Raw genomic sequence first — 14475 nt, 5'->3', positions numbered from 1 at the left:
TCAAATATAGAACCAAATTAAACTGTTAAATTTGGATACATGATAAATCAAGCTTCCTGCTCATTTGTACTCAAAACATTTTAGTCACATATTTATAGTGATTATGAACTATATTCCATAATATTTAGTCGATGTGGGATATACAATACACCTTTTCTGTAAATTAGTTTACAACTTTACATATATATAATTTCTGCGTTTTTAATTCTTTCTATCTATACTACTCACAATTAATTACTAAAATTTTGTTAAGGAAATATTATAATATCAGAAATCAAGCAATTTAGTCAGATTTGGTAACTTGAATATTCGTTTTTAAAGATTTTAATTGAATCACTAAATATTCCTTTTAAAAGATTATCTGTTAAGATCAATCTCGGTAATTAAGGAAATATCCGAATTTTTGGTAATTAAAATTTATGGTTTTCATTTACATACCTTAAAGGAAAATGAAATCAGAGTGTTTGCCTATAACGAATAACTCTGTTTGGGATCTTAAATAACTAATCTTGAATGAAATAATATACTGGATCCGAAAAATATTATTCTGGAGTACAAACAGATCCGCAGATTTTTTTCCTTCTGTAGTCGGATATGTAAGGATCCGCGTCCCAACCCGGCAATTTTTTAAGCAATCGACCGAGGGTATTTTTGTCATTTAAAGAAATCGAAACTATAGGTTAATTAGATTAAATTTTGTGATTCTGTAATATTTTTAATGAAAAACCTACCAAAACTAAGTCATGGTTCATTTTTACTCTAGAGAATACTTCTGTTTTAATAGTATAGATTTATGTTAAACAGCTAAAATACGTAAGCCTAAACAGAAAAAATTTGTGACCTAATAAATTTAAATTTTTTGGTGGCTTAGGGCAGATGCCCTTTCCTCTTTCCCTCCTCTTCCCTGTAAGCACGGCACTGTATGTGGCACAGTTTTTATGCACGTGAAACACACTACGACAAAGAAATAACATAGTATCCAAAACCAGCCAATACGATAAGAAGATAACGTCTACACGGCATATTTTTGTAATCCTAGGTGAAACACTCATAAATCATAATAGTATTAATAAATGTACTTAACACTACCAAATAAAAATGCAGTATGAACATTTTCAGATAATAAACAAAAAATGGGAGATGGAGAAGAAGTTGAAGTGATCTCTAAGAGCATAGTTCGACCCGAGAGCTACAACGAGGATTCGGATCGGGTTAAGATCCATCTTACTCCATGGGATCTCTTATTTCTTGGATCCGAATACTCACAAAAAGGTCTCCTCTTCCCTCAACCCTCTGACCCGGAGACCAACATAATCCCTCGGTTAAAATCCTCTCTCTCTATCGCATTGAAGATCTTCTACCCATTCGCCAGTCGTCTCGTGAAGATCGAAAACGACGACGATGGAACGTCGTCGTTTTACGTCGACTGTAATGGTTCAGGTGTAAGATTCGTCCACGCTTCAGCTAGCTCTATTTCCATGAGTGATGTTTTAGAACCTGTCGATGGTACTGTCCCTGAGTTCTTGAAACGTTTTTTCCCGTGCACCGGAGTTAAAAGCCTTGAAGGTATCTCTGACTCACTGATCGCGATTCAAGTAACGGAACTTAAAGATGGAGTTTTCATCGGCGTTGGTTACAGCCACCTTGTTACCGACGGTACTTCGATTTGGAACTTCTCCAATATTTGGTCGGAGATTTGCTTTAACGGCTCCGATCATCGGAGAACGTTTCCTCCTTTGGTTCACCGTGGATGGTTTCTCGACGGGATTGAGTATCCGATTAGAATGCCGGCCTCATTGACGCCGGAGACACCGGACGTTGTTGGTACTTCATCGTCGATACTACTACAAGAGAAGATTTTCCGTTTCACGAGTGAAAACATCTCTGAGCTCAAAGCTAAAGCCAACGGCGAGGTTAGTCCCGATGACCGTAAAATCTCCTCGCTTCAAGCGGTTTCGGCGTATATGTGGCGGTCGATAGTTAGAAACAGTGATTTGAGTCCGGAAGAAGTGATTTGTTGCGGGTTAATGGTGGATCTGAGACGAAGGCTAGACCCTCCACTTGAGAAGGATTGTTGCGGGAATATGGTCGGGACCGCTATTACGACGACCACCGTCGGGGAGATGTTTAACAATGGCCTTGGTTGGGCTGCTCTGAAAATAAACAAAAGTGTTGCTTCGCAAACGAATGAAGAGTTCAGAGAGTTTGCTGCGGATTGGGTCAAGAACCCGAGTTTACTAGATGTCAGTACTGTGACCAATTCTATAGCCGTTACTAGCTCTCCTCGGTTCAATGTGTATGGAAATGATTTCGGTTGGGGTAAACCTATCGTGGCTCGAGCTGGACCAGGGATTACTCATGATGGCAAACTCGTTGCTTATCCGGGAATCGAACCAGGAAACATCGAGATTCAGACGTGTTTATCCTCTAGTGTTTTGGCAAAGTTATCATCTGATGCTGAGTTTTTGAAACATGCATGTCTTGTTTAAGTATAATCATCCAAATTATATGCATGTATCTTTTTTTTATTCCGTACGTCAACTCAAATGTATTTCGTATCTTGAATTTGAATAATATGTGAATTTTATCTGATATGTTTGGTTTTGGTTGATAAGAGTTAATTACATCGTAGTTTTTAGATTATAGTTTGGTAATCTAAGACTAAGACCTCGAGTCAGTGGCAACCTCTCAAGAACTCAAGTGGGAGTGTTGAGAATAGAGTTCTTGATAAAATCATGCAGCAAATGAAAAAAAGCTTTAATCAGTGAGAAGAAGAAGAAGAAACTCAACTGAGGTAGAAGATAGGTCAAGGACAAAGAGGAAGAAGCCAAGTCAACACAAGAAGAAGAAGTGGACTTGTGCTGTTTTGTAATAAGAGACAGTGGGTTATTAGTGAAGAAAGACCCAACTCATGTTTTGTTGTATGTTTGGTTTAAGTCTAGTTAAGTTAGAGTAAGTGAATAGTTAGAGTTGTTTAGTTGTCTAAAGCATAGCTAGGAGCAGGGGCTAAGTGTAATAATTGTTGTAGTTGTTAAGGTTGCTTGTGTAAGAGAGTTTAGGATCTAGAAGTATGGTGCAAAGCATGGGTGCAAGTGTGAGAAGCAATACAGAAGATTAAAGTGAAATGTGTTTCTCTCTAAACAAGAACTAAAACAGAGGGTGTAACAATTAGAGAGATATACATTCATAAAAGAATGAGAGAACTAACAAAGTTTAGATAAAAACAACAAAGGGAGGGTGTATTCAACATGACATTTTAAGTGATTTGTGTAAAAGTTACAAATCATATGTTATTCAATCATGGATTTTAAAAAGTCTCTTGAAATCCACTGTTATTGAACTGATGATTTAAAAATCTACTTTAAAATCCATTGTTATTTAAAACAGTTTGTGGATTTGGATTTTAATAAGTTTTAGGGATTCTGGAGGATTTGAGAGATTTGTTTAGTTAAAAATACAAAAATCCAAATCTCATGGTTTTAGGTGGGATTTGAAAGAATTTTACCATAAATCATATCAACTTCCCTAAAATCTATCAAAATTCCAAATTTCCTAAATCTCAAAAAATCATCCAAAATCATTGTTTCAATACACCCCCTAAATATTTACGACTCGCCGTTGTTAAGGATATATTTAAAAGAAACCCATTGTCATCTTTTTATTTCGTTCAATAAAGTCCCTCTTTGTAATTGGAATAAAATTAATGAAAACGCTTTGATTGTTGCTACAAATTTAGAATTAAGAGAGTTAATGATACACAAAACATCAAATAATACTATATTATATCGTATCATTCAAAATTACAAAGCATATGAGTACGGAATTATCGGGATTGGTTAACGAGATTAGTTTATTGGATCTGGGCCTGGCCTTATTTTAAAATTAATTGACATATTTACGCTCTTCCTCAAAATATGGAAACTTTTTTAATTTTTTTTTAATTGCTATCTTCTCCGATTCAAAACCCTAATCCAATTTATTTTTTTCCTATCATCTCTGCGCCTGGCTCATGTCAATGATTCTCAATGAAGCAAAACGAGTCATGTGTTCTCCTCTAACATGCGACCTGCATTGTTGAACTCTCTTCTTCTTTAAATTTCGTTTATTTGTTTTGAAAAAAAAAAAAACTTTGTTTGGATTCAGATGACTTCGATGAATCATATCGTGGTAGATATAAGTTCAGACGAAGAGGATGATGATAAACGAGTGGTTTACTCTGGTTCGTTTGACGGAATTCTCGATTTTTCCGATGAGAAGCCCAAAAGTACTGATTTGTCTCATCTAATGGTGAAGAACAAAGACGGTGATGATGACGATTGTGTGATTTTGGATTGTGATCCTACCGCTAAGGAGAATGTGGTTGACACTTGCGGAACCGATGAAGTCCTTGTTGTAGGACAAAAGGGTGAGGTAAAAGTTTTGATTTTTACTTCATTAATTTTGAATTGATTCATCTATTGTGGCTAGAGTAGAAGAACTTTAACTTGGGAACTTTTTAGGAATCTTTGTTCTTTTACCGTAGATAGAAACTTGAGTTTTGATATGTGCAGCCACTCAGTATTGGATTCTTCAATATTCAATGTTAAGTTTTTATCTAAGTGTATATAGTTTGAATATTGAAATCATTAAAACTAGTTTTGCTCTGTTTCAGTCTTTATACGGTTTTTGTAAGAAACATCTCTAAGGAAGTTGTTTTGGTTTTGTAGATAGCTTGTAGGGACTTCCCGCATCCGCGTCACGCTTGTGCTAAGTACCCATTCAATTCCACATTACACGAGCAGTTCTGTGAGATGGTGAGAATGTAAAGTTTTTGTCTTTTTTGGTATCTTTTGATGCCTTTCTTGCTAATTCCTTTTATTGGTTTTTTTTGCTTTGTTTCTTACAGTGTCACTGTTATGTTTGTGATACCCGAGCTCCGTGTACTTACTGGCTTAGTAGCTTCTCCATCCTTGATCACTGTCATGCCAATGATAAAGATCAGATGTGGAACAATCAACGGGAATCTCTCAGGACCGGAAAGATACTTCCCCGGCTTGTTTCAAAACCTGCTTTGACCAAAGTACAATGTAAACGTGTTTCACGGCCTCTATCATTACCGATGCCAAGAAACTCGTCTACCCCTGTAACTCAGTCTGGAATCCAGGCTTGCTCTACTACAACTACTAAGGTTGCGACTCACCCAAACGTATACACATACACCAGACGCGGTCACGGAACTAGGCAATCAAAAACAACCCTTCTGAAACATCCCGGGTCACAACCTCGTGATGTGCAGTCATTACCAAAAAACAGAGGAGGCGGCGGCTCTTATAATGGTAATCCAAGTCCTCAAGCTGTTCCTTCCGTTCCATTGCGGACTCGAAGATTAAGTATAGGTGTTTCTCATCCGGAAAACAACGGTGTACAGAACATTGCTCAAGGCTTACAAGCAATGTTCAAGGCTTACAAGCAGCTACCTGTTACACACGGACCTCCCACTGCTTCACAAGACAATTCACAGCAGAGGATCGTTACTGGTTATGTTTCAAATTTGTCAGTTTCTCACATGAAAGAGATGGCAAGACATTTTAACCGGAATATGTATTCTGGTAATGTTCAGACAAATGTAGTACCGTCAATGACTCCTAATCCTCCGGCGGCGAACCAGCAACAACAACAACAAAAACAATCAGGAACAAGTAATGATAAATTACTGTCAGAGTTTGAAGACTGGCTCCTGGACGACTCGTCAATGGTGTGTCCGTTGTCTGGACAAGACAATGCTACTACAGCCGCATTCGATTTCGAAACTTTCTTGAATAAGTGAGACCTTAGGATTTAGTCCTAGATTTTCCTAACTCAGTTATAGGCTTAAATCTGTACAGAGTAGTATTAATCGAGAGTTTCTGGTTAGGAGTTTCATACCCATATACATAAATAAATTCATCAATTCTTTTAGAAACGTACAAGTTAAATTGATGAAGTTTTTTTTTTAAAAACGGCTCCTGATTTATCCTGTTAAATAGTTCTTTTATTGTATTAAACCAAATTAATTACATTGTATTTACTCACCCAATATTCATCCATTAAAATAACGTAACTTCAACTTTTATGGTAGTCAAAGATACTAACAGAGACATAAATGTTACCCCCAAAAAAAAAAAATTAACTAAAAAATATAGTCCACAATTTTTGTTTTGTTTTTTTGGTTTGGCAATTATAGTCCACACATTACACAAAATATATTTTTGAACTTTGGAAAAAGAGCAGCAGTAATTTAATTAAAAGTATGAAATTTTTGCCTTTAAAGAAGAAAAGTCAAAGCTAACACCTAGAATAGTGGAATAAAACTGTTAACAAATCCTAAATTTATAGTAGTAAATATAATGAAAAAAAAGAAAAGAATCTGAAAGATTCAAACATTCTCCCCCACTAATAAAGATTCAACAGAATCTCGTGAATCTCTCTAACCTCTATAAACTCTAATCTCTCTCTCTCTGTATCTTCTTCATTTCTCAAAAACAAAGATTATCAAATCCTCTCTTACACGTTGCAAAAAATGGCGGCGAGTCTCTCTTGTTCCGCCTCTGATTTGATTCCTTTACTATCAGGTGGAGCCAACGCAACAGCCGCAGCAGCAGCAGCTGAATACATCTGCGGGAGATTCGATACAGTCGCCGGGAAATTCACAGACGCGTCTTACGCCATCGACAACACTTTCCTCCTCTTCTCTGCTTACCTCGTTTTTGCCATGCAGCTAGGGTTCGCCATGCTCTGTGCTGGATCTGTACGCGCTAAAAACACGATGAACATCATGCTCACCAACGTCATCGACGCTGCGGCCGGAGGTCTCTTCTATTACCTCTTCGGTTTTGCCTTCGCCTATGGATCTCCTTCTAATGGATTCATCGGAAAACATTTCTTCGGGATGAATGATTTCCCTAAACCTTCTTTTGATTATCCTTATTTTCTTTATCAATGGACGTTCGCCATCGCTGCTGCTGGGATCACGAGCGGTTCCATCGCAGAGAGGACTCAGTTCGTTGCGTATTTGATCTATTCGTCGTTTCTTACGGGTCTTGTTTACCCTATTGTCTCGCATTGGTTCTGGTCTTCTGATGGTTGGGCTTCTCCAGCTAGATCTGAGAACCTTTTGTTTCAATCAGGTGTGATTGATTTCGCTGGATCTGGTGTTGTTCATACGGTTGGAGGTATTGCCGGTTTATGGGGAGCTTACATCGAAGGACCACGGATTGGTAGGTTTGGTCATTCGGGTAAACCGGTTGCGTTGCGTGGTCATAGCGCCACGTTGGTTGTTTTAGGAACGTTTCTGTTATGGTTTGGATGGTATGGTTTCAACCCTGGCTCGTTCGCTACTATTTTTAAATCGTATGGTGCGTCTCCGGGGAACTCGTTTTACGGACAATGGAGCGCTGTTGGTAGAACTGCCGTGACGACTACGTTAGCTGGTTGACGATGGGAACTCTGGGTTAGTTTGACGATGGGAACTCTGTTTTTTATTTTACATAAACTGAAACTGTTGAGGATACCGGCGGAGGATGAGATCGCCGGAGTGGATCCGACGAGTCATGGAGGGTTGGCGTATATGTACACAGAAGATGAGATCAAGAATGGGATCATGGTTAAGAAGGAGGGTGAAGGACAACAATTAGGTGTTTGATTTTTGTTTGGTTTAGTAATGTTTATTTAGCTTTGTGATCTTAGTAACGCATGGGAATAAAAAGTATATTAGTTTCGCTGTTTACTTCTAATTGCTGTGTCAAATTTTGGATTTCACCTTTAACTAAATGAATGGGCCTCTGTAGTTAATATTAGGGGTAGTCCAGGTAGTAGCTACCAGGACCTATTCTAGTTGCACACATTTAAATGGTTCATTATATAGATGTACAAATGGTACGCAGTATTCACATGCCTACCTATCTAAGTATCCATAAATATGTTAAATTGACTCAAAACGTATCAAAATTTAAAAAATGAGAAATATTATAGGACACGTCCGAATGAGACACAAGTACAAAGGACATGATTCATCATCTTATGCAAATAAAGACGACAATAAAAAAAAAAGTAAAGTTGATAAAAAAACAAAACACACACACGGGTATTTGAAAGAGATATATAAATGGCCAAAATATTAATTATATATCAAATAAAACGTGGAGAAAAAAAGAAAAACAAAAACAAAAACAAAAAAATATGTAAAAATCACTCCAACATATGATTTATTGAAGGGTTAAACCAATCTTTTTTTAGTTCAAGAAAACTGTCAAACCTTAATATCCTTGAGTAGTGTTGTGATCTTTCATATTAGGTGTGATGTTGTATGAATTTGCAAAGGTATATATATATCAAGTAAAAGACAAAAGAAAGTAAAAAGTGGGCTACAAATTCAGACTTTGAGTATTAATGTCGGTATCTTCGAGAACCATTGATTCCCTTATCTAGTCAGATACTGCACTATCCACACCCCAGTCAAGTTATGCCACGTGATGGTCATACTAGATTTTCAGTCAAACCTTTGACCCAGTGGATCCAAGATACACACATGCATGTTTACTTTAAAATATGATTATGAATCTGTGAAAAAGAGTTAAATTTAATTACTACCATATCTATAAGTTAGAATTAGATGATCTTTTTTTTTTATAACAAATTTTCCTTAACTTTTTTTAGTTTATGGTGTTTTATTATCAGTCAACTAAAGATAACAATTGAAAGTTGAAACTATGGCAATGTTTTATATCATATTATTGTCTATTTATTCATCATTGTAATCTTAGATTCACAGACCTATTTGGTTCATAGAGTATCTAAGTCTATCCTTTTATCATTGATTAACATCATCATCATCATCATCATCATCATCATATCCATTACTGGAGCAATCTGTTTTTTTCTTTTTTTTTTTTTTCTAGTCAATTAATTATATATTTTCTCTTTCTTACTCCATCGATCCAACTCTTGACTGAATAAATACATCAAAAGAAAGGCTTAACTATTATTATTACACACACTCTCATACTTATCTTCTCTTTACGTTTCTCATTTCTCTCCTCTCTTTGGAAAATAAAGACACTTTGATTAAAAGAAAAAGGAGGATGACAGATCAAAATCCAAGAATCATCGTCGAGAAGAAACCATCTCAAGCTCGTCTTGACGAACTTAAGTTCAAGTCATGGCCCAAGTAAGATCCATTTCTCTCCTTTGTTTCAATTTCTTACTTCTTTTAATGAATGGTGTGAGATCGATTTGGCAAATTAATTAATTTGCATGAGATTATAAGATTAGAAAAATTTGCCACTTACGGTATCAAATTGGAACTTTTTTTTCTTTGTTGTTTGTTGAAGGTGGGGATGCTCACCAGGGAAATACCATTTGATATATGAAGCAGAAGAGATATGTTACATTTTGAGGGGTAGAGTTAAGGTTTACCCTAAACCACCACCATCATCATCATCATCACCGTCGTCGGTTGCAGAAGTTGAATGGTGTGTAGAGTTTGGGGCAGGTGATATTGTCACTTTTCCAAAGGGACTTTCGTGTACTTGGGATGTATCTCAATCTGTTGACAAACACTACATTTTTCTCCACCATTAATTCTTCTTCTTAGTTGTTTTTTTTTTTTAAATTCCTTTTTCTTTTGTGATTCTTTATTTTTTTTTTGTATTTCTAACATTTTGATTCGTAATTGTTGTTGTATTTGATGTTCTTTTTTTGTCGTTTATTTCTAATAAGAAATATACATGTGTGTGCATTAGCAATGGCATCTCTATAATTAAAGCCTTCACCACTAATAAAACCTTATCTATAGGAGTACTCATATAAGTTAATTCAAATGTTTGGAAATAATGAAACCGTAAACGTTGGATTCTCTTAGTCAACAAGAGTTGATCTTCTTTATTTGTCCCTTAACTGCTTCTACAATAATAAATTACATTCTTCAAGATCCATTGACCAGTCAAATTTCGATATTGTTTAGCTTTATTTAGGTAAATCACATCTCATAGTTTTAAACCAAACAATTTAGGTTTTCTTCTGATAAAGAAAGATGCTCAACTCGTGAAAATATTATTATCAATGGGCCTAAAAGCATTCTGAGTTCTGAGCGAGCCCATTACTTTTGTCGTCAATATTTTCTGTTTTTACTGTTTGGATTATTTGGTTCATAGCATTCAGCACAAAAATTACCCAAACAACTATATGACATTCTAATGGCTAAAAATGTTACAGAATAATCAATCATAATAATTCATAATGTGCGGTAATGATACTACTAGTTAAATTATTAGTCATGAAACTAATGCTGGTTAGTATTAAACATGTTGCTTTTTAAGTTTAAAAGCTAATCGTTGTTGCGTTGATAGTATTAATGTAATCAAGTAAGTACCACTATAAATATTTTACTATCATTATCATAATTATTCAACTTGTTACCATTCAAAACGATGATGTCACATAACATCATCAAAAGACATACTCCTTTTAAAACAAATATAATGAAATATAAAATCTAAATTTAACGATTTAGATTTGTGTAAACAAACATGAAAACAATATAAATATATATAATGCAAGACATGGATATTGGATACTATCATAGTATCATTCAACATATTTTAAAATGTAAACGAAACTTTAAACATCTGATTAAGTTTGTCGGGTAGATCTTAAACATGCTATGCATTTACTGGAGTATTTGGTGAACATACGACCAACACAATAACTGTTGGCAATGACAACCACTGGGAGGATGCCATGGAATTAAGCACCATATAAAGGACGCAGAGAATGACTTGTCCAACATCTACCTGTATTGCTAGTAAATTATATGCTAAAATTAAATTAATTTAACTTAGGTTGTTAAAACTTATATAATTATTTATTCACTTTACATCACTTATTAAGTGATTACTTGTATACTGCTATAGTAAACCCTCTATAAATCATTACTTTATAAATTAATAAACACTATAAATTAATAATTTTTGTTGCTAATTCGATAAGATAATAATTTTTTTGAAATTTCCTTTTAAAATATGGTTCCAATAATATCATAAATCAATAATCATATAATTTCACACATATATCTATATGCTGATATAATAATTTATGCTTTAATTTTTTTTTCCAAGAGCTAATATTTATAAAACAATTGTTATGTTGTATTTTCAAACTATAATAATATAAAATACTCTATAACATGTCATAAAAATAGCTAATTTTTTTTAGTTTTCAAATATCTAGATATGCATCATTTTCATTTTTATAGTTTTATAGGCTATTAAAATACGACAATTGATATTATTATCCATAAATTTGAATTTATGTATATCATGTGTGTAAGTGATATTGTTTATAGTATTTATAATTTATGGTCAATAATCTTTTCTAAATATGAAAAATTCAATTCTAAAATCATAAAATTTATAATATCCAAAATTATAATCTTATTTAAACAATAAAAATACATATCTATAAATTAATAATTATTATTTTAAAATTTTTAATTACATTGTAAATTAATTAATATCACTATAAATTAATAAAATGTCATAGTCCCAATATTATTAATTTATAGAGGTTTTACTGTATTAGTTTTTTGTTTATTTTAAAAGAACTTATTATATATTAGCTAGTTAATATAATTTGGGCAACCAAATAACATATGATTAACATGTTATAAAGTGGATACGAAATTATGGAACCTAATTAATTGGAAAATTTTACAGTTAAATGCTTTCCTAATAGGGAAAGTTTTTTTTTTTCTTTTTTTCTAAACCTTCTAGCCCAGCGAAAAGGTTTGCTTCAACCAACCTCAACCTGACGATAAGATCCGAAGCACTAGCCTAAAGGTAAGTAAAGTCTTCCCCCCTCTCCCCTCCCAATGATCTTCTGTTTTGGAAGTGATTTTAGGGTTTAGCCTAAACCTGTAGTCTGAACCTTGGCTTGCTTTCAATCATTTTACCGTTCAAGTGTGACACCTATACAGAATTCAACTGTTAATATGAACCAAAAAGAGCATTTAATAACTCAGCAAGACAATACAACTGACTTACAGCTTCAGTTGCTTCTTCGGGAATTGAAAAAGCAACAAACCCCGAGCCTTTGCTTGTTCCATTAGGATCCCGCATCACCTGTCATATTACATCGCAACATGAGAAAAGGAAAAAAAAAAACTCTTAAGATACTAGCATTATCCAGGTTCAGCACCAGAAAGAAAGAACCACTCCAAAAGAAATCAACAGACAAGCATAACAAAGAGAAGTTTCAACTCTATCACAAATCCAGAGTATCAAATTAAGACGTTCTGACATACCAGAAGGCACGAAACAGGTCCCTCTCTTGACTGGGTGCACATCTGCAAACACACAGTTTTTCAAGTTAGACACCATCGAAGAACTAGCCTACTACAATAGAGAGGTGAGTAGTAGGTATATATCACAAACCTGTAGTCTGAACCTTGGCTTGCTTTCAATCATTTTAGCGCTCAACTGTGACACCAAATTCCACTGTTAAAAAGAACCAAAATATGCTAGTCACCATTATTTGATTCTTAGCATTCAGCACAAAAATTACCCAGAAAACTACATGACATTCTAATGGCTAAAAATGTTAAAGAATGATCAATCAAGAAATTGTATCCTATTTAGGATCTGTTCTAAAATGAAAGACATTATTCTAAATTTACCAGCAAGTAACCTAATTCACCAGCAAATAAAAAACTCAATCATCACATAATTTTATAGTGTAAATTAATAATTAATAATTTATAGATATATTTTTATATTATTTAAATTCTTAAAAATTGTGAATGGAGACAATTTTAGCAAAAAAAAAATTAGATTTTTGGATGTTATAAATTTTATGGTTTTTGAATTGAATTTTAATATCTAGAAAATATTACTAACAATAAATTATAAATACTATAGACAAATCCGCTTATACATATGCCATATATATATATTCAAATTTATGAATAATGATATCAGTTGTCGTATTTTAATAGTCTAGATAACTATCAAAATAAAAATGATGCATATCAAAAAATTGAAATTATTTATATGACATGTTATAGAGTAAATTATATTATTATAATTTAAAAATATAACATAATAATTATTTTATATATATGATCTATGGGAGAAAATTCAAAATTTTAAAGCATATATTATTATATCATCATATATATTTATTATATAGATATATATATTTATGATTATTAATTTATGATATTATTGAGACCATATTGTATATGAAAATTTCAAAAAAATTATTATTTTATTATTTATCAAATTTTGTTATTTTTTATATTAGTTGTGACCAATAAAATTTATTAATTTATAGAAATTTTGTAAAGCTTGAGATCATCATCGTCAAAACAGACAACCTGCGATTAAGATAACACAGAAACACAAACTACCCGAAAGTACAAAGTCTACGCCTATTTCCTTTTCTGGGAGCACCAAAATTGGCCTGGAGGTGTATAATATAAGTGCTGCGCACGACTGAAAAAAACGGCTAATAAAGAATATGAAATTGTGTAATACAGCCATCCAAAATTGGCCTGGAGATTTTGATTTTCGCTAGAGTGTCTTTAACTGTTATGCTGCAAAGTATTAAAACTAAGCTTCATCTTCTACTAGCTGCCTTGCAGTATCAGCTTTATGGGATGAGCTCAAAGGGAATGCAGATAGCTCTATGTAATCAAAGTCGTCAGTAGAGCTATCTGCATTCCCTTTGAGCTCATCCCATGAAGCTGATAGTAGAAGATGAAGCTTAGTTTTAATACTTTACAGCATAACAGTTAAAGACACTCTAGCTAAAATCAAAATCTTCTGATTCTTTATTAGTAGTCCTAAAAGGTTGCAACGGTCTGTCATTGTTTGTGACCAGATAAGTCATAAGTCAAAACTCCGGATTACCAACTCTTTCACCACAGTTTTGTGGCCATATAAGATTTTTAATGCCTATGATTTTCCATGTATCAGTCGGCTATGTCCTATGCCTTCTGTTTTAATATTTTATTACGACAACAAGGAAACATAAGTTTTTCCTAGTTTAAAACTTAAGAACATAAATATCCAAGTTTTAGAAATGAAAAATTTGTCCATCTCTTAGCTGATTGGTGAGCAACTTCAATTGCATTCCCTGTCAAAATAAAAAGAACATTTAGGTTGTTTGTTGCTAGTAAAGCACAAGACTGGTTCTTGTTTCTGCCACGAGGACCGGGATAACCTTAGGACTTAGGACATTTTACAGCAAACAAAAGTAACGTATCATGCAGAACTTACTCTTTGCCTCCAAGGTAGCCGGATCGTTGTCAGAAAATTGTACCATCTCGTTCTGCATAAGAAGAAGAAACCATAAGCAACGTGCTAAGAATGTTGAACACCTCTATGCAAACAGATGGCCAAATGTAATCTGACCTTCAGCTCTTTGTGTTTCCTTTCAATATCCTTAAGTTGCGTCAAGGCC

General features: G+C 33.9%; 4 protein-coding genes and 1 pseudogene across 4 annotated transcripts; 4 read left to right on the top strand and 1 right to left on the bottom strand.

Annotated features, from left to right (window-relative positions):
- Nucleotides 1081-2565, top strand: LOC104730465 (uncharacterized acetyltransferase At3g50280-like). Its single transcript, XM_010449635.2, has one exon. The coding sequence runs from the start codon at nt 1134-1136 to the stop codon at nt 2487-2489; it is 1356 nt and encodes a 451-aa protein (XP_010447937.1). The 5' UTR covers nt 1081-1133; the 3' UTR covers nt 2490-2565.
- Nucleotides 3937-5973, top strand: LOC104730464. The gene is made up of 3 exons (XM_010449633.2): nt 3937-4410; nt 4707-4793; nt 4886-5973. Exons 1-3 carry the CDS (start codon nt 4144-4146, stop codon nt 5804-5806), a joined length of 1275 nt encoding a protein of 424 aa, XP_010447935.1. The 5' UTR covers nt 3937-4143; the 3' UTR covers nt 5807-5973.
- On the top strand, nt 6416-7745 carry LOC104730463 (ammonium transporter 1 member 4-like). The gene has a single exon (XM_010449632.2). The coding sequence runs from the start codon at nt 6539-6541 to the stop codon at nt 7451-7453; it is 915 nt and encodes a 304-aa protein (XP_010447934.1). The 5' UTR covers nt 6416-6538; the 3' UTR covers nt 7454-7745.
- On the top strand, nt 8662-9761 carry LOC104730462. Its single transcript, XM_010449631.2, has 2 exons — nt 8662-9184; nt 9348-9761. The coding sequence occupies exons 1-2, from the start codon at nt 9099-9101 to the stop codon at nt 9595-9597; spliced, it is 336 nt and encodes a 111-aa protein (XP_010447933.1). The 5' UTR covers nt 8662-9098; the 3' UTR covers nt 9598-9761.
- The window catches only part of LOC104733249, a 6187-nt pseudogene continuing 5553 nt past the window's right edge, over nt 13842-14475 (bottom strand).

Source organism: Camelina sativa, chromosome 12, assembly GCF_000633955.1.
Source record: "Camelina sativa cultivar DH55 chromosome 12, Cs, whole genome shotgun sequence".
NCBI lineage: Eukaryota > Viridiplantae > Streptophyta > Magnoliopsida > Brassicales > Brassicaceae > Camelina > Camelina sativa.
This window is presented reverse-complemented; position numbering and strand designations above follow the sequence as displayed.